The 25,158-nt window shown below is 55.6% G+C and overlaps 3 protein-coding genes across 5 annotated transcripts; 1 reads left to right on the forward strand and 2 right to left on the reverse strand.

The window, feature by feature from the left end:
- The first annotated feature begins 85 nt into the window (after positions 1 to 85).
- PLP2 (proteolipid protein 2) lies at positions 86 to 2,986 on the forward strand. The gene is made up of 5 exons (XM_032842902.1): positions 86 to 332; positions 1,437 to 1,589; positions 1,688 to 1,783; positions 2,323 to 2,413; positions 2,606 to 2,986. The coding sequence occupies exons 1-5, from the start codon at positions 237 to 239 to the stop codon at positions 2,626 to 2,628; spliced, it is 459 nt and encodes a 152-aa protein (XP_032698793.1). The 5' UTR covers positions 86 to 236; the 3' UTR covers positions 2,629 to 2,986.
- Positions 2,987 to 3,016: 30 nt separating this feature from the next.
- Positions 3,017 to 11,834, reverse strand: PRICKLE3 (prickle planar cell polarity protein 3). 3 transcript variants are annotated; one of them, XM_032842899.1, is made up of 9 exons: positions 11,695 to 11,834; positions 10,427 to 10,512; positions 9,418 to 9,601; positions 7,425 to 7,538; positions 6,956 to 7,093; positions 5,784 to 5,987; positions 5,486 to 5,672; positions 4,426 to 4,722; positions 3,017 to 3,862 (listed from the first exon to the last, which is right to left on the reverse strand). In XM_032842899.1, exons 1-9 carry the CDS (start codon positions 11,734 to 11,736, stop codon positions 3,258 to 3,260), a joined length of 1,857 nt encoding a protein of 618 aa, XP_032698790.1. In that variant the 5' UTR covers positions 11,737 to 11,834; the 3' UTR covers positions 3,017 to 3,257. The 3 variants fall into 3 exon arrangements, with proteins under 3 accessions (XP_032698790.1, XP_032698791.1, XP_032698792.1); XM_032842900.1 differs by lacking the exon at positions 11,695 to 11,834 and adding an exon at positions 11,319 to 11,395; XM_032842901.1 differs by lacking the exon at positions 3,017 to 3,862 and adding an exon at positions 4,901 to 5,049 and having other exon boundaries at positions 4,508 to 4,722; positions 11,695 to 11,830.
- A 1,441-nt stretch (positions 11,835 to 13,275) lies between these two features.
- On the reverse strand, positions 13,276 to 24,970 carry SYP (synaptophysin). The gene is given in 8 exon segments (XM_032842919.1): positions 13,276 to 14,773; positions 16,924 to 17,254; positions 18,588 to 18,779; positions 19,507 to 19,702; positions 22,429 to 22,553; positions 23,680 to 23,709; positions 23,711 to 23,746; positions 24,920 to 24,970. Coding segments are annotated over 7 exon segments (942 nt in total). The 5' UTR covers positions 24,956 to 24,970; the 3' UTR covers positions 13,276 to 14,773; positions 16,924 to 16,927.
- Between the last annotated feature and the right edge of the window lie 188 nt (positions 24,971 to 25,158).

Below are 25,158 nucleotides of genomic sequence, written 5' to 3' on the forward strand. Positions count from 1 at the left end.
CCAGCGGGGAGTATCCTTGGCAGGCGGGGCAAAGGGGCTTCCGGGGCGGCAGCCACCTGGCCCGGCCCCCTCCGGCCCCGCCCGCTTCTGCTCTGCGAGGTGATTCACTCCCTCCTTCGCCCCGGGGGCCCCCTTCCCAGCCAGACGGCGGGCAAGACGGCAGGGTAGTGCAGCGTCCCGAAATCCGCCAGAAAGCGAGTAGATACTCCGCGCCCCTAGGGACTCCGGCCCACCCCATGGCGGATTCCGAGCGCCTCTCGGCCCCCGGCTGCTGGGCCGCCTGCACCAACTTTTCGCGCACCCGAAAGGGAATTCTCCTGTTTGCTGAGATTGTGAGCGTCCCGGGACAGGCGGGTGGGCAAAGGCAGGGTGGAGTGGCTGGACCACGCGGAGCCCGGAGGCCCCGGGTGAGGCAGACGCGGGCCTGGAGGCGCTCCGCAGTGGGGCGCGGGAGGGTGGGTTGGTGGTGGAGGCCCGAATCCAGGGGCTCGGGGCGAAGCAGTGGGGATTGGAGAAGGTGGTCAGGAGCTGCTGGCTACGGGGTGCCGCAAGGGGACCATAGCGCCTATGGGGGGGCCTTGTGGAGGGAGAGCGCGTGGACACATCGGTGGGCTCCTCGGAGGGATCCCAGGGGGCTAGGAGGCGGGCGGGGGGGGGCCTCTCGTGGCAGGGCGTGGCGCGGCCTGGGCACTGGCAGGCGGGCTGGCTGCGCGCCCAGAGGCGGGGCCTGTTGGGGTGGGGCCCTGAGCCCTGGTCCTACGGTGTAGGGCGGTCCGCCCTTTACCAGTTCTTCCTCGCCCTTCTGTGGTCGGGAGGATGTCCTTAGCTCTTCGGGCCGCTCGGGGAGCCTGGGTTTCCCACCCTTGGCTTCCTGAAAGTGGGAGCCACTTTGATTCACTTGTAAAAGCGGTGCGACGCCTTTAACAGAGTCCTGCCCCTCCGATGTCACTCTTACCGGTTCCCAAAGGGGTTGCCGAGGGAACCGCAGGCCCCGCCCCTGTCAAGGCCCTGTAGCTGGCGCCCGCAGTGCTCACCAAACACCTGGCAGCACCACTCCCTGCAGCCCGCCCCTATGCTGGAAGGGAAAAGGCGGGGGACCGAGGCACCCAGCTCTACCCTTTCCTAGGTGCCCCTACGGGGCAAGTCACTTAACCTCTCAGTGCCTCAGTTTTCTCATCTATAAAATAAAGATACTAATAACAGTACCCAGCTCATGGGGTTGTCATGATGATTAAGTAAATTCCTACTTGTACAGCCCCTAGAACAACTTTTGGGACAGTGAGCACAAAGTAAACCTTTAGCTATTAGTATTTGTCATCTTTCCAGCCCTGGTAGGCATCGTCGGAGTTTGAGACCTCCAATTTAAGCCAAATCCCCTCAGCCCTGGATGCTGATTGGGGGGGGGGGTTGTCCCCTTTCCCCTGTCATCCTTCCAGATATTGTGCCTCGTGATTCTGATCTGCTTCAGTGCCTCCACGCCAGGATACTCCTCCCTGTCGGTGGTCGAGATGATCCTTGCTGCTATCTTCTTTGTCATCTACATGTGCGACCTGCACACGAAGATACAGATCATCAACTGGCCTTGGAGTGTGAGAAAGGGGTGGGACTAGGGAGGGGCGCCGGGGCAGTTGGGATGGTCCTGGGACCGCTGGATGCTGAATTCCCCTCTTCTCCCCACGCCTCACAGGACTTCTTCCGAACCCTCATAGCGGCCATCCTCTACCTGATCACCTCCATTGTTGTCCTTGTTGAGGGAGGAAACCACTCCAAAATCATCGCAGGGGTAAAAGCCACAGAGGCAGCTCCAAGGCAAAGATAGGGGTTTGAGAATCCAGGGCCCAGTTCTGCTTCTGCTTTTGGGAGAAAGTATGTGGCCCATAGCAGGTCACACTTGTCCTTAGAGCCTGCAGGAAGGTCTGGCCCATGCTCTGGTTGTCCTCCCGAGATCATCATTTTCCATGAAAGGCTGTGCCTTGTCCAACACAGGGACCTCTGTGGAAAGCACAAAGAGGTGACCCCTTTGTCAACACATGAGACTGCCATCCACTAGAACTTTGTCTTGAATGTACCATGTGCATGGTGCCACTGACATGTGGGGCCGCTGTGTGGTTACCCTGTGTTGGGAGGTTCTAGGAGGAGGGAGGATGGGGTAGATTCCCGTCTCCTGGCTTGTCCCTGGGGCTCTCTGGCTTCCTGATCTGGGGTTTTAGTCACCATCCCTGCATGGGAGCAGTCATTGGAGGTGGTAGATACAAGGAAGCAAGAGGCGGAGTAGGCTGACGAACCTAATCCAGCCTCCCTTGCACCCATCCCCACCCTCAGGTACTGGGCCTACTCGCCACAAGCCTCTTTGGCTATGATGCCTACATCACCTTCCCCTTGCGGCAGCAAAGACATATAGCAGCCCCTACTGGTAAGTGCGTGTGTTAGTGGGGGGAGTGTTGCTGGGGGTTTGAGTAGGAAAGGGGGTCTCCCACAGGCACGAATGCCCCCTTATTGGTACTGATGGCTTTAGTGCCCATGAGTACCGTAAGCTTCAGTATTCCTTGTCTGGAAATGGGCATAGGATCCTACCAATGCTTTCCTCTCTTTTCCTCACTTGCAGACCCTGCAGATGGCCCGGTGTAGGTGAACTCCCTTCATTTCTCTCTGAAGCCTGCAAATAACACTTCCTTTGAATAACTCCTCCCTGCCCCAACAACACTCCCAGCCAACTCCCAGCCTCTTACTGAAGTACAAGTGCCTTTGTTGGGAGAATCTGTCTTCCTACCTGCCAGTCCCTCCTGGGTGTGGCCACCTTTATGGGTGTGCCTGTGTCTCCCTTCCTTCTGCAGCACCCAGGAGGATACACTTGTTCTGCCTGGACTATGCACCCACTGAAGCCACAAAATGAGGGCAGGAGGGGGGGCCCAGATTTCAGATTCTAGGCCCTAGGTTGTGACCCACACCAAATAAACTCCTCTGTGCGGGGGGTGGTTCTGTGGGGGGGGGTAAATAAACAGATTGTTACAATATATGATAATGAATAAATTAATCCTTTGGTCAAATGTGGATAAATCTCAAGCATCAGGAGGGGGAAAATTGGGGAGGGGACAGCTGGAGCAAGGAGGTAAAGAAGCCAGGCCTGTTTTATGGCAAATATTAAATTACTTCATTAACACAAACAGATGAAGGAGGAAGGGGACGTATGGCTTGGGCTGGGAGATGGGATCATCTCCACTGACGGGAGAACAGAACTCTCCAGAACTACACTGCCTTCAGGCCACGATGCAGTTCTTGTCTCTGGCCTGGCGAGGCATCCCTGGGCGAGAGCTCCTGGGGAGCTGTGGAGATGGGGATTTGGGGGTTCCAGTTGCATTGTCCTGAGCAGGCCTGGGCCTGCAAAGATGCGGGGGCAGGGGGATGCGTTCCCCTAGGAAGAAGCCATCCTCCTCTGAGGACTCAGAGCTGGGGCTAGAAGGTGAGCTGGAGCAAGATCCTGAGTCCGACCCTGATCCCAAATCACACTGGTGGTGGCGATGTCTGCCTGAGTGGCGGCGGTGATGATGATGATGATGATGGTGGTGGTGGTGGTGGCGGCGGCGGTGATGGGTGGGGCCTCTGGGTGGGGGACTACGAGGCCTGCGACGTTGTGCTGGGGGTGCACTCAGGGTCCGCCGAGGGCCTCCCTCAGACACCAAAGGATCACGGAAGCTGACACGAGGGGTGCTCTGGCGACCAAAGGCACCATCTTCTGGGCTCGGATCAGGCTGGCTGGGGAGTCCTGGGGGCGGCTCTGGGGGGCTGCGGAGCCCCAGCTCTGGCATGGAGTGGCGGTGGGGGGCCCCTCTCAGAAAGTGGGTGGGCTCCTCAGGGCCTGCAACTAGAATGAGAGATGGAGCAACTCCCTGTTATCTGGCCTCTGAGGGGAGGCCGGTAGAAGGGACTTCTCTCCACCTTACCCCGTCAGGACTGGGAAAGTGGGAGCAGCAGTTGGAGGGCGGCAGCGAGGTGGGGGGAGTTTGGGAAATGTGAAGTTTGGAGCAGACTCTGGGTGGAGGGAATAGAAGCGTGGCTTCTGATGTAAGGGGGTGGTGACATTGACTAAAGTCGACCAAGTTAGCCATAGAATGGGGGGTGGGACCTGGGCACGGAGGGAGGAAGGTGAGGGGTTTAGAGGAAAGGAGGAAGAACTTGGGTTCAAGAAGGAACAAATTGAGGCTAGGGGACGGGCCTTGTAACAGAGAGGGGCGGAGCCAGGGTTCACAAGGGGTAGTGTGGGCTGGAGACTAGTCCTAGCACGGTTTGGGGATGCAGCCTGGATGGAGGTGGGGGCGAGGCCAGGGATACCGCCTGAGAAGGGTCTGGGCCAGCCAAGGGGAGGGGTCTGGCTTGAGGTGGGGGCGGGGACTTGGAGAGGCTAGGCGTGCCCCAGGGTTAGCTCACCGGGCTCTGGCTCCGAGCTGGTCCCTTTGGTGGCGGTCTCCGATGCCTCCGCAGTGGAAAAAGAGGCGGTGGATGCTGCGAGAGGTGTGGAGACTGTGCCCGCGCTCCAGCTCCGGCGGCCCGTCCCGGAAGCTGTGGGCTCGGACCCCAGGCTGCAGGCTCTCGAGCAGAAGATCAGGCCACGGCGTGGCAGGAAGGGGCGGCCCAGGAGAGCTCGCCCACAGCGACTACAGCAGAAGCAGCGGTCTGAGGCGTGCCAGTGCTGGCCCTCATAAGCCATCTGACCCTGGTCCAGGCCTGCGGGGATGGAAGAGAGGGGGGAAACTGAGGCAGAGCCAGCAGGCATAGCCCTTGCCTGTCCTGAATGGGGCCCATCTTGGGAAGAGGCAGGGTACCCCAAGACGCCCTCCCTCCCAACTCTCCAGAATGGGGCTCTTTTCTGGAGGAAGAAGAGAAACTGAGGTTTGGGCTTCACTCTAAGTTTCTTCATCCTTTCTCTCTGTGAAACCAGCTGATGTCTCCTCTTCTCCTTCTCTTTCTTTCCCAGGGTGCCCCCTCCCAGACTGGGGGTGGGCATTGGACTCTTGAGATGTGGGTCAGGTGGATGGAGTGTAAAAGGTGGACCTGAAGGAAAGTTGGGGGGGCAGGGCTTAGAAGGTAGGGCAGGGCCTTGGTGGGAAAGGAGTGGGTCTTAGAGGGAAGGGTGCAGCTCAGGAGGTAGGACTGTACCTACACTGATGGAGATTTTAGAGACTATGGAGAGTCTGGGGGAGTTGGGCCTCCACTGAAGGAGTAAGAGGGTGGCCCCAGGGGGCTAGGGGGGCTGGGAATTGGAACCCTGGAAGTGGGCATAGATGCGCAGTGGTGCCTAGGGTCAAACAGGTGGGGTATCATAAGTCCAGCATGATGGGGGATACTGGTGAGGGACTTGCAGTAAAGGGTGGAGGGCTATGGTGCGGGCACTGGACCGCAAATATGGACTATAACGGAGGAGCCTGGTGGGGTGGTGCTACGGCCCGGCTTTCCATGTGTCGCCCCGTCCCTTTTCCTATTCACCCACCAATGTGCTCCCCACAGCCATCACAGTACTCAGCGTGGCGGGCCTCGTAGCAGGCGCAGCAGTGGGGGCGGCTCTGACGCATGACATAGCGCTGCCCTCCCAGCGAGGCTTCGCACTCGAAGCAGCAGAAGTGCCCCATGTGCCAGTGCCGGCCCTCGGCCTCGGTGCACTCAGGGGAGAAGATGATCTGGGGGGGAGGGGAGGGGGGAGAGGGACACGGGCCACCTTGGCCATCAGAAGGGCCTTCCCCTGGCCCTGCTCACCCTCCACTCCCACCCCGGGCTGGACAGGCGTGAACCTCGTCACAGGCTTGGCAACGCGGGCGCAGGCGCTCTGCGTGGTGGCGGCCGCAGTAGACTTTGCCGGCATGGTAGAAGTAGATGAGGTCCACCAGCAGCTCACGGCATGTGGAGCACACGAAACACTGTGGGTGCCAGCAGGCACCCAGGCCTGCTCGGCTGGCAAACACAGCGATGTCGCCACCTCCGATCTGCTTCCCGCACTGCCAGATGACAGAGAGACACTGCCACCGACAGACCAGATGGGGGTCTGCCGAGGCCTGTCACACTTGGGCCTGCCCCTGGCCAACCTCTGTGACTGGCTCCACCCATGGGGTAACTTTTAGATGGGGCCCTGCTTACACGGGGTGGGGGTGGGGTCCCCTAGAGGCTGACATGACTGCTGGGGGGAAGCCCACAGAGACTGGCCCTTCTAATTGTGGGTGGCCTTAAAGGCAAGTCTTGTCCTTAGGGAGCTGGGGAAATCAAAGAGACAGGCCAGGGGGCACCTAGGTGGCTCAGTTGGTTAAGCATCTGGTTTCAGCTCAGGTCATGATCTCGGGCGGGCCTGGGATGGAGTTCCATACTGGGCTCCCTACCCAGCGGGGAACCCGATTATCTCTCTCTCTAGTTGTCACTCTCTCTAAAATAAATAAAATCTTAAAAAGAGAGAGAGAGAGAGAGGCCAGGCCCAGTGGGGGAATCTTAGCGACAAACCTCACCTTAGAACCTTACAGGAGGATCTAGGGTCAGGCTCCATCTGCTGGGAGGGGCCTTGAAGACAAATTCTACCTGCCACTGGGCCCTATAGACAGGCCAGACCACTGTGGGTCAGTTCTTAAGGACATGTCTTAACCACAAGAGGACCAGAGAGACAGCCCACTCCTCACATCCACTGTGAAGAGGGAACTAATAGAGAAGGTCCACTAGGGCCTCCTTAGAGACAGACCACAGTCAACTGTGAGCTTCGAGAGAACAGGCCCTGTCCACCAGGGGGCCCTGCAGACAGATCTTGCTGGCCAGGGAGGCTTAAGGCATGGTCCCTGCCTAACGGTGGGATGTGAGGAAAGGACCCCATCCACCAGAGGGGACATGAGAGACGACCCCTAGGACTGAAGCAGCAGGCTTCATCTCTTCCCAGGGCCTGGAGCAAAGGCACTGCTCTCACCCACTGGGGCCCTCCCTGGCTCACCTCCTCACAGATGGCCCCAGTGATGGTCACGGGGAAGATGCGCACGGTGCCACGGCCCAGGTTCTCCCGCTTCCGCTGCTGGCTGAAGGCTCTGAGCTCTTTCTTCTCCTCCTCCTCCAGCGCAGTGCAGTACTGTGCCTGGGGTGGGAGGGTCTTCCAGGCTCCTCCCACCATGCCTGCCCCACCCACGCTTCCAGAATTTATCCACACTCAGTTTACCTCTAGGCTTTGGTATAGCTGGGTGCTTCCTGCCGTACATTTCCACCCTTTACCTCCTCTCCCAGGGCTCAGCTGTGGTTTGGCCGAGGAATGGCCCACCTGTCCCTGCCTGTGCACACCTTTCACATTGGATGGGCTTCCCTTTCCTCCCCTGACCCTGTGCGTTTCTTTCCAGCTGCTTAGCATTTGCCCTGGTTGTGCCCTGCCCCCTCACTACCTGGCATGGCCTTCTTGTCTTCTCGCTCCTCACCTCACTGTCATGTGGGGGCAGCTGGTGCAGCAGCTGCTTGATCCTGTATTTTTCCCCGGGACTGTTGACGTAGGGAACCTTATCCTCTGGGAGGCAGCTGAAAAATTGGTATACCTGGGAGGATGTGGGGGACGGGAGAGAACAATTGAGACGAGGGGTGAGCTGGGATGCAGCAGGATGGTGGGCTCCTTCTTCTCGGAGAATGTTAAAGTCATTGGAAGGGGCTGTCTACTGACCTTCTCCACCTTTCCTTCCTACAGATCATTTCCATCACCTCCCAAACATGCCATGAGTTCCTTCACGCCTTGACCCCACGTTTCTCTCCAGCTGCTGTCCCCCATTCTTTCTTTTACAGCAGAGTTCCTCAAAAGAGCTGTGGGCACTCGCCCCCTCCACTTCCTCTCCCACTGTCTCCAGACCCAACTCCAGTCGGGCTTCCCTGCCCCTTCCGTCCCTGCCGCTCCTCCAAAGCTGTTCCTGTCCCGGTCATTGACGATGTCCACACCTTCAAAATCCTTTTTCGGGTCTCAGTCCTCATCCAGCCGGACCCATAAGTAGCACTGAACACAGCTGATCACTCCCTTTTCCTGGAAATGCTTTGTTCCCTTGGCTTCCAGAACACTGTCCTCAGTTTCCTCCTACCTTATTGGCTGTTCTTTCTCTGTCCCCTTTTTGGTTCTTCTTCAACTAACCAACCCCAAAATGTGGGAGGAGCCTCAGGCTCATCCATGGTTCCCTTGCCTCTCTCTACATTCGCTCCCTAGGGAATCACATCCAAACTCATGGTTATAAATACCACTTCATGGCTCATGCTTCACAAATCCATACCTCCAGCCCTATGACACCTCCCTTGAGTGCCAGGCCACATGGCCACTCACATCTCTGACGGGCATCTCAGAACTCCAGATGGCCAAAACCGAACTTATGCTCTGCCTTGGCCTGTCTCCTGTCAGTTAATCCATCCCTCCTTGAGGTCATCTTTGACTCCTCTCTCTCACACACCCACAAGCAAATCCTCTTAGCTCTGCTTTCAAAACGTATCCAGAATCTGACCACCACTCACTACTTCCACTGCCAACATGGTTATTAGTCATGGTCCCCCTGCCTCGACCCTCACACCTACAGCCCATTTTCCTCACAGTAGCCAGAGGGGGAGCCTGTTTAATCCGAAGGCAAACCACATCCCTTCTCCGGTCACAACCCTCTTGTGGCTTCTCCTTCATTCAGAATAGAGGTCAAAGTCTTCCCCATGTCTCCCTCCCCACCTCTGTCCTTACTTCCACTTCCTCTCCCAGTCACTCACTCTGCTCCACAGGGCCGAGCACACTCCTGCCTCAGGGCCTCTGCTTGGCTATTCCTTTTGCCTGGATAGCTCTAACCATGGATATATGCATGGCACTTCTTTACCTCCTTCAGGAAGCCCAAACATCATATTTTCATAGAGGCTGACCCGGGCACCCTATTTACAATTCTAAGATTTCTCTCCTTCACTCCTTCCCTGCCTTTTTTGTTTTTAATTCCATAGCCCTTAAACTATCTGACATATTTTTCCAGGTGTGTTTACTGGCTGGTGCTCACTTTAAGACTCTAAGCTCCATGTGGGCAGACATATTTTGTTTATGTCTTATCCACTGCTGTGGCCCCAGTGCCCAGAACAGAGTGGGACATGCAGTAGGTGCTCAATAACTATTTGTTGAGCGAATCCATTAATGGAAATGTGGAGAACGAAGTGCTGGCATGAGACCTGAGTCAAGGGGTAGAATAGGAGTGGCGTGAGCAGGCCCTGACCAACCTGCTCAGTGATCATTCAGTGTTCGCCAAGAATTGTGGGGGAATGACCACCGTGAGATTGCAGGGGGGTCAGAAGGATTCACATGGTCTCGTGTTGTCCCAGAAATAGGATTCTACCTGAGTGTGTGTATGTGTGTGCTGTGTGTGCGTGTGCGTGTAAGCATCTACTGGAGAAGAAGAGTGGGTGTCAGCCTCTGGTCACCTGCTCTGGCTTGAGACCAGGGGGCACCCAGGCATACTCCTCCGAGGCACAGCCTGAGTCATCATCGGAGATGGAGTGGCGCTGGAAGTCTGAGATTAGCCGACACATGATGCGCTCCAGGTCCACAGGCACCGTGTGCACCGCGTGCTCCTCCCTCGGGCATTTGCAGTGCTGACAGATCTTTCTGAGGGGACCGGGATGGAGGTCAGTGATTAAGGGGTGTCTCCCTTAGACCCCTGAGCAGCCCATGGAAGTCCAACTAAGGGGCAGGGACAGGCAGATCAGCACCATCCAAGGACTTCTGGGCCTGGGGGAGGGGCTGCGGTGGGTGAGACCCTAGAGGAGGGCAAGGCTGGGAGCTGGGGGCGGGGCTGTAGGGTCTGCAGGCCCTCCTCTGACTTTTATCTCTGGGACTCAGGTCAGACTTTCCTGGCAGTGGGCCTGAATAGGGGCGGGGCTCTGAGTCTGAGATTGGAGTTTTAAATTCAGGGGGGTTTCTCCTCGGGACTGGCTTTGGAGGTTGTGGGGGAACTTTCCCTAGAGGCGGGCTCTGGCCTGTGCTGAGGCTCTGAAATTGTGGGCGGGTGGGGGCTCCGAGCCTGTAGATGTGCCAGCTGTGGACTCTGGGGTATTTTGAGATGTTTGGGGTACAGGGCTCCAGGGGGAGGACAGGACACTGGGTCCACGAGAGGAACTTTGAGCCTGAGAGGCGCTGGATGTCAGTGGACGATGCTCAGCGCCTTGGGACGGAGGATTTCCCTAGGGTTGGGACTCTGGCTTGTGATAACCGTCTGGGGGCGGGGCTATGGAGCGGGTGGGGCTTTCCTGGGAACAGGACAATTGGGAACCAGTCAGGGGGCGGGGCCCTGAAGCTGAGAGTGAGGCTCCACCCCAGCTGAGTTGCTCTGGTGGACCCGGCGGCTCAAGCCTAGGGGTATGGCGGAAGCTTCTAGGGGTTTCCTCTGACGGCGGGGTCCTGACAAAGGCGAGGCGCTTGATGGTCACCTACCTCCATCCATGCAGCAGGAAGCCGGGGCACTGCTCCCTGCAGGAGTTGCAGGGCTGGCCGCGGTCTGGGTCCTCCGCCTCTGGAGGCTGAAGTGGATGGGGACAGACGCGGGACCCGGCGAGGCGCGGGGGCGGGGAGAGAGAAGTCAACGCCCGCCTCTCCACTCCCGCGACCGCACGCTGGGGCCTGTCCCACCAGGGCAGCGCTGGGCAGGCTGGGACAGCGCCCGCAGCGCGGGGGAGGAGGGCACGACTGAGGTAAAGGCGGAGCATCTGAGACCACCTCCCCGTAAACCCCCTTTTCAGGGAATTCCCTTCCCCCTCACCCAGCCTTGGATACCTCCCACCTGCCTCTGACTTCTTCAGGCCTCGCACACCTCTCCCGAACTCAGAATACTCTCCCCACCTGAGCACAGAGTCCCTAATTTGGGTGTCTCCTCCCAGGCCTCACCTTGGCCCCTTCTCCGCCCAGGAGGCCAGCAGGACTCCGGTTCCACAGGGTAGGAATCTGAGGCCCCATCCTTACTTGGGATCCCTACAATAACCCTTCCCCTCTTTTCTGAATCTCAACAGCCCTCCCCTAAATCCTGGCTTCCCCCTTTCATACCCAAGGAACTGGAGACCCTCCTTCAGGATCTCAGGAGGCCCCTGATCCATTGAATAACCCGCACCCCAAAAAGCCGTGGTCTTCACCCTTCACATCCTAGGGTATTCACTCCTCTGGACCACCAAACCCAGACCCCACCGAAAGACCCCCTCCAAAAGAAAAGCAACGCTGCTATCTAGGAAGTCAGAAAGCTCCTGGCTCAAGTAGAAGCCTGGAAGCCCTCTTCCCCCACATCCTAATCCCTGGACCCTTAATATTCAGGCACCCCAGGAGTGTGGGACCTCACCCCTAAGATCGCCTTCTGCCAAAGTACAGGGGAAGTCCCTTTCCTCAGAAATTCAGGAGGTCCTCGTTCAGTCCAGGACCCCAGGATCCAGTCTGTTGGCCCTCAGAATCCCTTCCCAGAATTCACACGAGAAGGGAGCCCACCAGGTCCCTGGGGTGCTGATAGAAGTGTGCAGAGAGGTGAGTAGGGAACAGGTGCCATCAGACCTCCGCCTTCCTCAATCCGCACGCTTCCAGCAGCCCCAGCCCCTCCGTTCTGGGAATCTGGGGTTGGGGATTCCCAGACCCTCGATGGAGCGCCTCCTCGTTATCCCGATTCCCTGCTCCCGGGCTTCAGTTTATCCCTGACTCCCACCGCTGCCCCAAGTCTCGCTCACCGCGCGCCCGGAGCGGCGCCTCCGGGGCCCACGCGCGAACATGGCGCGCCCGGGCAGGGTCAAGCCGGGAAGGGTCAGGCCGATGGAATCCTCACGGCCGTCAGGCCACCGCGCGTCGGGCCTGGGAGCTCTGTTCCGTAAATCTGACACCGGCGTGGGAGGAGCGCGCCCCGCACGGTCCGCCCCTGGCCCTGTGCTCACTCCTGGGCCAAGGCGCCCCCTGCCTAGAGGTGAGGGGCAGGCAGCCCAAGAGCGCCATATGGGAGAGCTCCCCAGCCTTCTTGCCCTGGACCCAAGCCAGGCCTCAGAAGGCATGGCCCACAGGGCCTCCCACGGAATAGTCTAGGGCTGGAGGGCTCTGCAGCGGAGGAGGGGGGACTTGGAAGTGGTGAGCTAGGGTATTTGTGTTGGCATTTCGTGTCCGTTTATCTTGGAAGTTCATTTGGAGGAGGGGAGGGGTTAAAGCCACCTTTTGGCGCTACCCCCCACTGGTGATAGTCCAAGGGTCTCTTTCCCCCCGATGAATGCTGCGAGAATGATCCCCAAGCCCATCGCAGTCCCAGCTGGTGCTCCCTCGCCACCATCAGAGAGCTGGCTCTCATACACCCCCACAGCCTCCACTCCCAGGCCTTATCAGAGCCGGGACTACTTGAGATTTATGGGGGAAAGATGTGAAAGTCACTGACCAGATTCCGAGGCCTCACCTCCTGCTCCCTTCCCTTCCTTACAGGCCCAGCTGTCTTGTCGCCCTAAGTCCTGAGAAATAGATCTTAAAGCTTTCCCTCCCTTGGCTTCCATTTTTTTCTCTCCAGTTAGATATCCTTTTCCCGGAGCTCAGTCCCATAGCCGGGAGTCTCTCCTTCTCCTGTCAGGCTTCGCCGTGCCTCAGGGCTGGGAGGAGGGGGTCCCCGGCCTGCCATCAGAACTCAGGCGCTGGGCTGGGGTTTCTAATTAGGCAAGGTGGCGGCAGCAGCCGCCGGGTCTTTCAGCGTGGGCCCAGGGTACCTCCTCCATACTCAACTCCATTATGCACATCCCAGTCACTTCCCGCCCCTCCCTGCCCCGGGGAGGAGCCAGGGAGGGGTGAAAGGGAATGAATGAATGAGGTAACGAGTCACCCCAGTGCTCCGCCCCATGGCCTTGCAGCCCAGGGGGTCTCCGAGTTCTCCAGCTCGGGCGGGGAAAGGAAATGGTGAGAAAGCTGGGTCTGAAGAATAAGAGGCAGGTGGGTAGGGGGAAGTCTCCCTGTGAAGTATAGGGGTCCTACCCAGACCCCTTGGGGTTTGAGGACAGGGCTCCACAGGACCTGGGAAGGGGTGCGGCTAGTGGGCCAGAATTAGAACCGAACCCTAGAAAGACAGGGCGTTCGGCAGCCAGTGGGCAGGGGCAGTGGGCAGGGCTACTCAGAGCGTGACTTGGAATGATCAGATCGGCAACACGGCTGGAGGGACCTGACATGACGGGGTGACTTGAATGGCAAGTCCAGCAGGTCAGGGGCGGAGCTTCCTCTCGCCGCCTCTCCCCCACCTCTCTGTCTTCCTCTCTCCTCTCCAGTGAAAAAAGACACACTGAGAAATCAGAGCCGGGAGGACTAGGTGGTTGAGGAGTTTATTTAGAGGAGAATTAATCCTATTTGTTCTTCCTTGGGGAGGTCTTCAAACAATACCGAAGGGCTAGGAAAGGGGGGGGGGCGTCTGGAGGAGAGAGGGAGGGACCACAGCCAGACAAAATGGCAACACACGATCACAGGCACTACCGACGTCACAGACACAGCGGAGGGTGCAGGATAGGGACTCCAGACCCGGCCGGGGTATGAAGGGAGGGAAGAGGCACGGAAAGGGAGGAGAGGGGTGGGCCGGCCCCACAGACCCGTTGGCTCTGTCCTCTGACTACCTAGCTGTCCTATCACACGGGAGTGGGCAAGGGTGTGAGGGGTGCTTCTCTCTGGATCCCACCCCTTACCCTCCAAGCCTTATCTCTCGGCTCCTCCCAGGCCACCTCAATCCTCAGCTTTGGCCAGAGATATTCCCGCCCCCCACTCCACCGCCAAACCCACCCACTTTAAGACATTTTTTGCACTGCTCCATTGGGGTGGGCTGCCCCTTCTGAAACAGCCACGAACACCCACTCTGCACCCCGCCCTGTCCAGAACTCAGATCTCACGTCAAGCTTGGCCCATTCCTGAATCCCACTTCTTGCCTTGCACAAGATGTGCCCCCTTTAGAATCAAACTCGGTCTCCTGAATATTCCTAGCAATACCGCTTCAGTACACTCTGGTCCCAATCCAAGACCCGCCCACTCTGGAGCCTCACCCATTCCTGGTTCAGGCCCCACCCCTCTAGAACCCGGTCCCCAGGTCACACCCCTTCTTGTCCCATTTCAAATCCTGCCCACTTTGGGGGCCTGACCCTTGCCTCACTCAAAGCTCCACCCATTCTAGAACCGGGCTCTCAGCCTCGTTCCAACAACCCCTACTCCAGAATGCTCTAGGGCACCCCTCTTCTTTAGACTCTAGATCCAGTATGTCTGGAACCCACACCCCTTGCTTACCGGTCCTCTTCACCCAAGAGCTCCCCTCAAGTCCTCCTCAGGTCAAGTCCCCCAATCTGCCTTTCTCCCCCCTCAGGGTTGAATTTCCCCTCATGGCTCCTGCTCAGACATTGCTGGAGGAGTCAAGGCCAGTTGGGAGGAGGGAAGGGAGAGAAGGGAGAAAGTCTGAAGTCACACCGACCCTCCCCACTTAGCTAAGACCTGTCTTTTCCCTGTTCCCCTTTCAGAGTCCCCCAACCTCAGGGCACAGGGCCAGGGAACAGACAGGGGCCAAGGGATGCAAAGGAAGGGGTGGGGTTAGGAGAGGGACCCACTCAAGGTCAGGCCCCTAATGCATGAGGGGTATGGAGTGGGGGCAGGGCTTGGACAGATAAATAGATATTTATATATAATATATATATATATAAACAGCAAAGAGAGTTAGAGTCTCCTGGCTTGAGGGGCGGAGACCTGGGGTATAGGGGTGGAAAGGGCGGCAGGGCTTCTGAGCTCTTGCCCACCCATGGGGTCCTCCCGGGCTGCACTGACCTGTGGAGACAAAAGACAGAAAGGAGAGGGGGTCCAGACATAGGTTGTGCGCTTAGGGTGGGGGGCTGGGCTGCTACGCCTCCACCTTGGTTTTACCCTCTGCCTGCCATGCCTTTTCTTCCTTCCTTCTTCACTCATAGTCCTTGGGTCAGCTTCATCCCAGATGCCCCTACTGGGAAGGTAGTGCTTGCGCCCACTAGATTAAGTACCAAAGACGTTGTGGTCCCCCCTCCACCAACCCCAAAATATCCATTAACATGTTACTGTTCTAGCTGTTGGTGATAGATCATATTGGGCAAAACAAAGCTGCTTATCTTTGTAGTGCTTGTGTTGTGATGGAGAAGACAGACTTCAAACAACAAAAATGTGTTAAGTAAGTTATCTAGTAGGACATCAGGTGATAGTAAGTGCAATGTAAAAACAAAAGGTAGACTAGGATGAGGGGGATTGGGAGTGCCAGTAGGGGAAGAAATGTTGCTGTGGTAAGTGGGGTAGTCAGAGAAGAACTCATTTAAGAAATGATATTGGAATAAAGAGTCAAGGACATGAGGGAGTGAGCCATGCAGATAACTGGGATGAAGAAAAAATCCAGGCAGGGGGAATAGCCAGTGCAAGGGCCCTGGGGTAGAGCCACGTCTAGTGTGTTTGAGGAACAGCAAGAAGGTCAGTGGGGCTCTAGTGGAGTGAGCAAGGGGCAGTGGTAGGAGGTGATGTCAGAGAGGCTGGTAATGGGGTCATATAGGGCCTTGTGGACTAGGCTGAGGACGTCAGCTTTGGCCCTGGATGAGGTGTAAGTCACTGGAAGAATTTGAGCAGAGAAGCATGAAATGAGAATACATGTCTCATGTTGTTTCTATTATTTCCTCAATAAATGTTTCTTAACATTAGTAGGGCTCTGAGTGATGTGTGTACATCATGAAGAAGTCATGGTCACGTCCTGAAGTTTAGTGGAAGAGATAGTCAATAAATACATAAATTAATAATTACAGACTGTGATAAGAAAAGCACAGGGTACTATAAGAGAGATAAGAAAGGGGCCTTTTAAGAAGCTGGCCAGGTAAGGTTATCAAAACTAAGTGTGGGTGCAAAACTCCAGGGGGAAAACAAGTACCAAGGCCCTGAATTTGGCTTGTGCCTGGAACACGATTGGGGTGGGGAGTGGGAGGAGGTGGGAGATCGGAGAAGGGAAGGGTGAGGCTTGGTGTCATGCCTGGTGTGGGCTTTAGCTTTTAATGTGAGTGAGATGGGAGCCCAGGCAGAGCTCTGAGCACAGGAGGGTAGGGTCAGGATTTAGGATTTAACAGGATCCCTCCAGTGCTGTGAGTAGAACAGAATGGGGATGTGGGTAGAAAGCTGTGATGTCCAGGGGAGAGGACAGTGAGACGTGGAACATTATGGATATATTTTAATGGTAGAGTCAACAGGAATTTTTGATGAATTAGATACGAGGTACCTAATAAACTCCTCCCTGCCCTTTCCACCCTGGCCAAGTGCCAGAAGCTACCTCCGTCCACATGTCGTCATCTCCCCCTCTTCCCATTTCCCTCCCTCGTAGGTGAGGAAATCAGACTTCTCAGACCCAGCAAAAAGGCCTAGAAGCCTCCCATTGCCTCCGCCTGACCCCTTCCTTCCATGAAATTCCACACTACCTCCCTCACCACAGGGGTTGCTGAGAGATGTTAGATCTATCACCACCTCCGGGACAGGTGTGCTCGTCTTACCTTCATGACCCAAGGCCCTTTACCCTCACCATCCATTGGCCTTATTAGAACAAACTGGCTTATCAATCACTTCTAAGGCCCACCTCGTCTTTCCTCGGCGGATTCCTCCACTACGCAAGTCCCCCTGCCATTCCCTTCTTTCATTGGTTGCTCTGTCCGCTTTTCTCTCCTCTCCCTTCCGTCAGAGAGGACCTTCTACTTATCTCCCATTGGCTTTTCATTCCGCCCGTCTTCAAGCACCATTCTCTTGCTCTCCATCTATTGGCTAGTTTTTCGTTCTTCCTATTAGCTCCGCCTCTCTATTGGCGCCTCCAAGCCCCCACCCTGTGCCTACGTACCAATTACTCTTGACTCTTATTGGCTTACTGACCCGCCCGTCCCCCTTCCCGTACCCTTCCTGGCCGCGCCGCCCGCCCGCCCGTCACTCACCAGACTACATCTGATTGGAGAAGGAGGTGGGCGCGCCCTGAGGGCCATAGCCTTGCTGCCCGTAGTCTCCCTGAGGCCCATAGCCGCCGCCGCCGCCGCCGGCGGGCTGCCCGTAATCGGGCTGGTAGCCGCCCTGGGGCCCGTAGGAGTCCTGGGGCCCGTACCCGCCTGGGCCCTGCCCGTAGCCTGCCTCGCCATAGGCGTCCCCGGGCGCTGGTTGCTTCTCGGGGGCGCCGGGAGGTGCACGCATGAATGGGGCAGCCCAGCCTGTCTCCTTGAACACGAACCACAGGTTGCCGACCCAGAGCACCAAGTTCAGGAAGCCGAACACCTGCGGGAAGACAAAGCCAGGCGGTCGTCCTGTGCCTGTTGATTTGGCCCCGGGGGACGTCGAGGCCGCGCGCGCAGAGCATAGAGACGTGGCCTTCTGAAGGGTGGTGGTTTCTAAAACCCGGACCCTCCAGAGTGCTGGCGCATGAACGCCAATGTGCAGAAAAGTCACCTGGGGCAGGGGGAATGGGGTGTGTTAGAATTCATACTCTCAGGGATGTTGACATCTATCACTATTACATACATACATTTATACATGTATAAAATATAATATAAATTTGTAATAAAGTAAAATGTTAAACATAAATTTTATTATGTATGTAGATATACTAACAGATCATTATACACATACGTATATACGCATATACAAAGTATATAAATACATGCTTTTATATTAAAACAAATACATGGAGCTTAAATATATACAATATAATTCAATGGACAGGCAGTAATAGCTCCTCTTTACAGTTGAGGAAGCTGAGGCCTGGAGAGGCTAAGATGCTCCAAATCTCACACCAGCAAGTGATACAAAAAAAGTTGGGGGGGGGGTCCCTGGGTGGCTCAGTGGGTTAAGTCTCTGCCTTCGGTGCAGGTCATGATCCCAGGGTCTTGGGATCGAGTCCCGCATCGGGCTCTCTGCTCAGCGCGCAACCTGCTTCCCCCCACCTCTCTCTGCCTGCCTCTCTGTCTACTTGTGATTGCTCTCTGTCAAGTAAATAAATAAAATCTTTTTTAAAAAAGTTGGTATCTTAGCATCTGTAGCACGTGTATACAACTTACCACATGCCAAGTCCTTTTCTAAGCACTTTGTATATTGCTAGTTCACTGAATACTCAACTTGGAGCAGGACCTCTTAGTAGTTTTCAATTTACATGCACAGACTGAGGCTGAGAGGCTGAGTAACTAGTTAGCAGGTGGCAGAGCTGGGATTGAAGCTCAGACTGCTTGACTCTGGCCAGTAGGGGGAGTCCAAGTGAGAAACATTTCAAGTTATTCTTTCATTTTGCATACTGTAGGCAAAATGGTCCCTAGATGGTACCGAGTCGCCAGAGGTTCCCCACGACTAGGCTGGGCCTGGGATCCAGATCTCCCAAACGTAATAGGACAGAGAGTCTCATATTCCCTTCCTGGGGACTATTTGTGGTATTGCAGTGGTTATAACTGCTATCTCATCCTTCAAGCCACTGTTGTTGGCATGTCTCCTCTGGGGAGCCCTCTTGGATCTCCTTTGAATTCTCCCCTCATTCTCTCCACCGCTCCCCAAGCCAGACTGTGAGGTTCCCAGCCTCTCTCCGCAACTGGCCCACCAGCCCAGCCACCTTCCCAGGGCTTACCACTGAAGTGTTGAGGCCAGAGGTCACAGGGTCCCTAAGCTCCTTGCATGTGTTCCCCGTCTGGTGGCAGACAGACATCCCTTTGATAATGTTCTCTGGGTCAGTGGCCATTTTCACGTCTGACAGTCCCTTGGCCCATGCTGATGAGCTAACCAGCCACATGAAGGCAAACACAGCCGTGGCCAGGAAGTCCTAGGGCAGGGAAGGAGAGGCAGATGGCACTGTGACTGGGCTGCTTCATGACATGCTGTGGGACCTCCTCAGATCACAGTCTTTCTTGGGAGGGGGAGGCCCCACAGTAAAACCCTGTCTCTCTCCTGCCTTTTCAGCTCTGAAGCCCCCAGTACTCACTTAAAGGTGAGCATTCCTAGCTTGGGCGTTTATGTGTGTGTGTGCACGCACGTGTGTGTCTGTGACACAGAGGATGTGGGAGTGTAATTATGATGTGTGGGTATGAGTGGGGGGATTTTGTGGGATGGTTTCCGAATCTGTGGAAAGTAGCGTGTCTCTACTTTCATCTAAATGTGGGAATTTATGTCATTTTGTGTCTGGGATGAGGGTGTATGAGTACAGCTGTGTAGGAATCAATGTGTCTGGGTGGCATGATGACAAGCATGACTATCACAGTGAACCTCTGTGCACCTTTCTTTGATCTAGACTGTGTGGTTGTGTGCAAGGTGGCAGGTTTCCAGGGGGTAGGTCTGTCTGGGATTCTGTGTGGGCTCTGAGTGGGTCCCTGTCATTCTATGATTCGGTTTCTTTGATGCTCCCAGCAGCGGCAGCAGTAACATCTGTGGCTGTTATGGGGACTGCTGGCATGTGGGACTGTCTATGGTTTGGTAGGCGCCTATGAACATGACCGTGTCCCTGAGGCTCTATGTCCCCCGGGCCCTGCACTTGAGCTGCTGTGGGGGCTTACCATCATGGGTCCTTTGTTGTTCTCTCGGTACTTATTCTGCAGGAAAATGTAGGTGGCCAGAGCCCCCATGGAGTACAGAAAGGCAAACACAGCCACGGTGACAAAGAATTCAGCCGATGAGGAGTAGTCCCCCACCAGGAAGATTTTCTCCGTGTCCCCTCGGCAGGTGGGTGCGTCAAAGTACACTTGGTGCAGCCTGTGGAGAGACATGGCAGGTGTGGTCCAGACCCTAGGAACATGCTCCCCCCCAGTCATGGGTTCCCCAGATTCTGACAAGGTCCCTGGAAGAAAGAGGAGGAAATAACCCTTCACAGAGCACCTACTGTATACCAGTCACATTTTATGGATTGTTCACAGCACCCTGGGGAGATAGGTCTTATTCAATCCTTACTCCAACCCAGGAACTTTGACCTCTTGGTTATTTGTAGAACATCTGAGGCACCCTCCCACCCCAGGATCTTTGCACTGGAATGCCCTTCTCCTAGATATTACTCCCTTCACGTCCTTCAAGTTTTGCTCAACTGTCACTTCAGGGAGGCCTTCCCAGATCTCCGTATTAAAATCAAATGGAAGCATTCCCTCCCAGTGCTCCTTAGCCCCCTTTCTAGCTCCATTTTTCTCTATGGCAGTGATACCCCATGCATCTGACATATTATGTGTTTTATGTTTTTCCTGGATTTCCCCATACTTCAAAGAGGGCTGGGTTTTTTCCTTTGTTGTTTTCACTGCTGTATCCCTAAGACCTGGAACAGTGCTGCCACACAGTAGGTGCTCAGTGCATGTTCATCCAGTGAAATGTACAGAGGCTCAGAGAAGTGCATTAACTTGCCTAAAGTCACACAGCTGAGGAGAGAATGGCACAGTTGGGCTCTGAACACTGTGTTCCCCCTACATCATGCTGACTTTTCTCACTACCTCACTTCAGGTCCCAAAGAGAAAAGAAACGTATGCTTAGCAGAGGAGAGCACAGAGACTACAAAACAGAAGACAGACAGAGAGGAGGGTAGAAGGGATCCTGGAGCACACAGAACACATGTATGAATGTGAGGTGGGGAGGTGCAGATTGGGAAGGTGTCCTGGGACTGAGGCCTTTCCTGCGGTGTAATGGAGGTCATAGGGAGAAAATGCGTGTAGGGAGAAGGTCTTAGGTGGAGTCCCAGAGGTCTAGCCTCAGACTTGGGGGGCAGGATCCTGAGACAGAGCAAATGTTGCTAGTCCCCTTGTGTAGCAAAGGTCCTGAGGGAGGGAGCTTACACTTATTGATTGATTACCTACAAGGCACTTTAGATAACTGCCTCATTTAATGACCCTCTCCCTAAATCCTCTAAATCAGGGATTAGTACACCCATTCGACAGATGAACAGAGGCTCAGCAAGGTTGTGTTAAGTTGCCCAAGGTTGTAGAGCTGCTAAAGGACAGAGCTAAGACTTGAATCTGGGTAAGTTTCTGGATTCCTAGTGGGCCAGGTTGGAAGAGAGGGTGTCTTGTGGGAAATGGGGGGCCCTTGGAAGGTTATCAGGGCAGTGGGGGATTCAGTCAGAGGGACCACGGCAAAGACTTTTTTTTCCCTCAAGACTTGTGGGTAAAAGGCAGGTCTTCAGGACTGGAGGTCCTAGGTGAGGGAGCTACTAGAGAGTGGAGGTTTCTGTGGCCTTCTGGATTCCCAAAGGAATCCCAGCAGTATCCCAGGCTGCTGGTTCCTCCCCCTCCCCCAAACTCTGTTTCCTGGCTTCTGTGAACCAGTGGATCCCTGCTTCCCACTGCCCCTCAGGCCATGCCTCCCCTGGTGCTTCTTTTTCTTTCAACCATTGCTCAGGGTCTGTCCTGGATTTTCCTCTTTACACTCTTCCCTCTAACCCTGGGTGATCCCCTGAGCCTGCATTTATCCTTAGCGCTCAAAAATGCCCAATTTCCAACTCAAGCCCTGACCTCTTTCCTGAGTCCCTTAAACTTTTTTATTTTCTTTATTTTAACAAGCCCTCGTGGCACGCTTATTGTGTGCCCAGCACTGTGCTAAGCACTTTACAAGTATTAACTCAGTCACTATTCATCATAATCTTGGAAGGGATATTATCGGACCCTTCTGCAGATGAGTAAATGGAGACCTGGAGCAGTTATGTGATTTGTCCAAGTAGTGGAGGAGCCTCAGAAGCCTCTACTGAAATTGTGTCTGTGTGTCTCTGTCTCCCCACTCCCCAGGAGGTAAGCATCATTGCGAGGGCGATGACCTTGCCTGCTTGTGCTCGTCCTCATGTTCCTAGCACCTGGCACACAGTATGAGCTCAGTGAATTTCAGAATTGCTTAACTGGGTTTAATCATTCCCTATAGCTAATCAGACCCCCTCATTATTCTCTGTGATAAAACGCTGCATGAGGATCCCCTCTTTGAATTTCTCCCAGTCTGCAATCATCCTTTTTATCAATTTATTTGTTAAAATGTTGGCTCCCCGAGGGAGCTTGGTCTGTTTTTTTTTTTCTTTCCCTGTTATGTCCCCAGCACGTTGAGCAGAAACTGGCATACAGTAGGTTCTCCAAAAAATTGTGTATGGAATGAATGAATGAATGGGAATTAAATAATATTGGCTGACATTAATTGAGCAACTAGTGCTTTAAGGCTATTTATCCGTATATACTTCTACGTTTGAATCTTGTTTATTGCTGGTCTCCTGCCCCTCCCCATTCACTAGAACACAGCCAGAGGGCACCAGCCTATGCCTGTCTTGCTCACCAGATGTCCTAGATGTCCAGAGCAGCGCCAGGCGCAAGGTAGGGGCTCGGTGCATGTGCGGTGACCTGACCCACCGTGGTCTCCTGAGGTGGGGGCTGAACAGGAGCCACTGCGGAGGCAGTATTGGCCAGTCCTACCCCACCCCCACCATCTCCCCTGGGATCCCTGGGGTGGGCTAGGGTGGGGGGGCGCACCTGAAGGGGTACTCGAATTCAACCTCGATGCTGAGGTCACTCTCTGACTTGTTGGCACACTCCACACTCAGCCGGAGCTCCCCGGTGTAACTGCCGCATGTGGCAAAGGCGAAGATAGCAAAGACCTTGGGCAGCAGGGATGGGGATGGTCATGGTGAGCCTGTGTACACGTGGGATGGGATGCCCTCCTCTGGACAGATCAGGGCCCAGCACAAGCAGCAGCAGATGGACCAGTCCCCACCCCCACCACCTAATCAGGGCTCATCGGCTCCAAGGACAAGCTGATTACAGGGGTGTGGCTGTCTCTTCCAGTCTTTCTCTCAATGTCTCTCTCAGTCTCTATCTCTCGATGCTATGATCCCCCTCCTTCTCTCTTCTGTCTCAGTCTCTTTATTTCTCTATGTATTTCTGCTTGTCTCTGTTGTTCTCTGTGTCTCTGTTTCTCTTGGTATCTGTTTCTCTGTCTTTCTCAGATGTCTCTCTGTCTCTGTATCTCTGTTTCTCTCTCTGCCTCTACCTATCTCATATCCATGTAGGTCTCTTTCTGTCTCTTTTTTTCTCTGGCTCCGTCCATGTAAATGTATGTCTCTCCCTGTGTGTATTTCCATCCTTGGTCTGTTTGTCTCTATCTCCCTGCTCTGTCTCTGACTCAGTCTCTGTATCATGATCTCTCTGTCTCTCTTGTGCATCTCTCTTTTTCTGTGTATCAGTTTCTCCTTTCCTTGTTCCCCTGAGTATCTCTCTTTTTCTGTTTCTGTCTCTCCCCCATCCCATTTTTTTCTGCTACTCTTCCTGTATCTATTTCTCTTCTCATCTCTGTTCTCTGTGCATCTCTGTCTCCCTTTTTCTTTGTCTCTTTCTCCATGTCTCCACTCTCTCTCTCATCTCTCTCTGTTTTCTTCTTGGTATTTTCATCTGTTTCCATCCTTCCCTGTCTCTCATTGTCTCTGGATTTCTCTGGCTTTCCATCTTTTCTGCAGCAACCAGTTTCACACTCCACCTCCCCTGCCCCTCTCTCACCTCAAAGGAGGAGGTAAGACGTCACATTCTTCCACTTCACAATGGGGGTACCCTTGGTCGTACATGACGTCACATCACAGCCCCTCTATTCACTGACCCCAGCCCCCGGGACCTCACCAATTCTTCCATCCCCTTCCACCCGCACCCACCCATCCATTCCTTGCTCCCCACCCCTACTCTTCCAGAGCCCACCACCTCCTTCTCTCTCCCAATGGCCCAGACCACACTCACCCATTGCAGCACCTTCACAAAGCCAAGGGGGCTCCTTGACCACCCGGAACTGACCCCCAGCCACCAGCTGAGGAGAGAAGTGGTGGGGAGGGGGTAGGATTGTTGGGAATGGAAAGGGAGGTGAGAGGCAAGTCCACCAGGCAATGACCCCTGGGACTAGGGCATATGACCTCCAGGAGTGAGTGATATTGGGAGAGAAAGGGTGAGAAGGAGAAAGTGACACTTCAGGGAAAGTGTGAGCACAGGGTCTCTGAGAGAAGATCCTTGGGGTTCAGGACTGGAGGGGAGGTCTGGGGAGATGGTGAGGTTGATGGCAGAGGGTTGTTGGGGTGAGGAAGATGGGGATGGGGTCGGGACTAATTAAGGAAGGGGAGAAGGTCTGAAACAGTAAAGGTGAGTCAGATGGTGAAGGGGATCAGGTGGAGAGAGTGAGGAAGGACTTGGGGTTCATTAGGGTGGGGGAGGGGGTCTTGGGTGGTGGAGGTGAGTCATAACAGGGAAGGAGTCAGGTTGGCTAGGGTGGGGGAGGGGTCTGCAGCGGTAAAGGTGAGTCAGATGGTGGTGGTGGGGTCTGAAATGATGAGGGTGGGGAGGGGTTGGTACTGGTTAGAGAGGGGTGAGGTTCTGAGGTGGTGAAGAAGAGTGAGATGGCAGGGAGGGTCTGGGCTGAGTAAGGTGGGGGAGGGCTGGGACATGGCTTCACTGGATATGTACTGGGGGAGGGGAGACTAGGGGTTTTGGAGAGGCAACGTCGCATCGTCCCCCTTGATCTGCTCTGGGGGAAGGGGTGGTCATCTACTGGGGTACCTTTCCTGGGAGGGGCAGGTGTCAGCCCTCCCCCCCACCCCCGCCCCCACGCCTTCTGTCGCTCTATTTCCTAGCTCATCTATGAGCAACCCCCATCTTCCTTCCACTGTTCCTCCTCTCCCCGTCCCCGTTACCCCTACTCTAGCCCCAAGACCCCTCTTCCTCTCCTCACGGTTGCCGGTAAGGAACCGGGCTTCTGGCGGACCCCGCTGCTGCAGTGAGGACGGCCCTCGCTGCGGCAAAGGGCGCGCTCCTTCTTTTCTCCACCTCCCGCTTCCTCCCTCGCCTGCCGTAGACCCCAGCCCCAGTGCTGGGGACCGACTGTCCGCTGCCAGGACCCTGGCCACCACCACTCCGTGTCGCCTGATTCTCCGCGATCCGGGCGGGGAGGCCGGGCAGCGGCGGGCTCTGTCCTCGGTGCTGGAACACGTACCTGATTCACCACGTCCATGTCTGCCAGCAGCAGCATCAGCAATGCGGGGGGCGGGAGGCGCCTGCTAACAAGGGCGGGCGCGGGGCGCGGCGGGGGCGGCGCGCGATCGTCGGAACAGCCCAGGCGGCCACGGCTCCGCCCCTCGCGCCCCCGCCCCACTCTCGGCGCGCGCCTGCACACAGCGGGCCGAACCTAAATCTCGCCAGCCGCCATTCCAGCCCTAGAGCTGGAGTCGCGAG

This window comes from Lontra canadensis, unplaced genomic scaffold (assembly GCF_010015895.1).
Source record: "Lontra canadensis isolate GAN:19392208 unplaced genomic scaffold, GSC_riverotter_1.0 scaffold134, whole genome shotgun sequence".
Lineage (NCBI taxonomy): Eukaryota > Metazoa > Chordata > Mammalia > Carnivora > Mustelidae > Lontra > Lontra canadensis.

Coding starts and splice junctions, on each gene's coding strand:
- PLP2 (XM_032842902.1), top strand. CDS start 237: ATGGCGGATTCCGAGCGCCTCTCGGCCCCCGGCTGCTGGGCCGCCTGC. Junction 333..1,436: donor TTCTCCTGTTTGCTGAGATT/GTGAGCGTCCCG, acceptor TCATCCTTCCAG/ATATTGTGCCTCGTGATTCT. Junction 2,414..2,605: donor ACATATAGCAGCCCCTACTG/GTAAGTGCGTGT, acceptor CCTCACTTGCAG/ACCCTGCAGATGGCCCGGTG.
- PRICKLE3 (XM_032842899.1), bottom strand. CDS start 11,736: ATGTTCGCGCGTGGGCCCCGGAGGCGCCGCTCCGGGCGCGCG. Junction 10,513..11,694: donor GGCGCCGCTCCGGGCGCGCG/GTGAGCGAGACT, acceptor CATCCACTTCAG/CCTCCAGAGGCGGAGGACCC. Junction 4,723..5,485: donor TGGCTGTGGGGAGCACATTG/GTGGGTGAATAG, acceptor CCATCCCCGCAG/GCCTGGACCAGGGTCAGATG.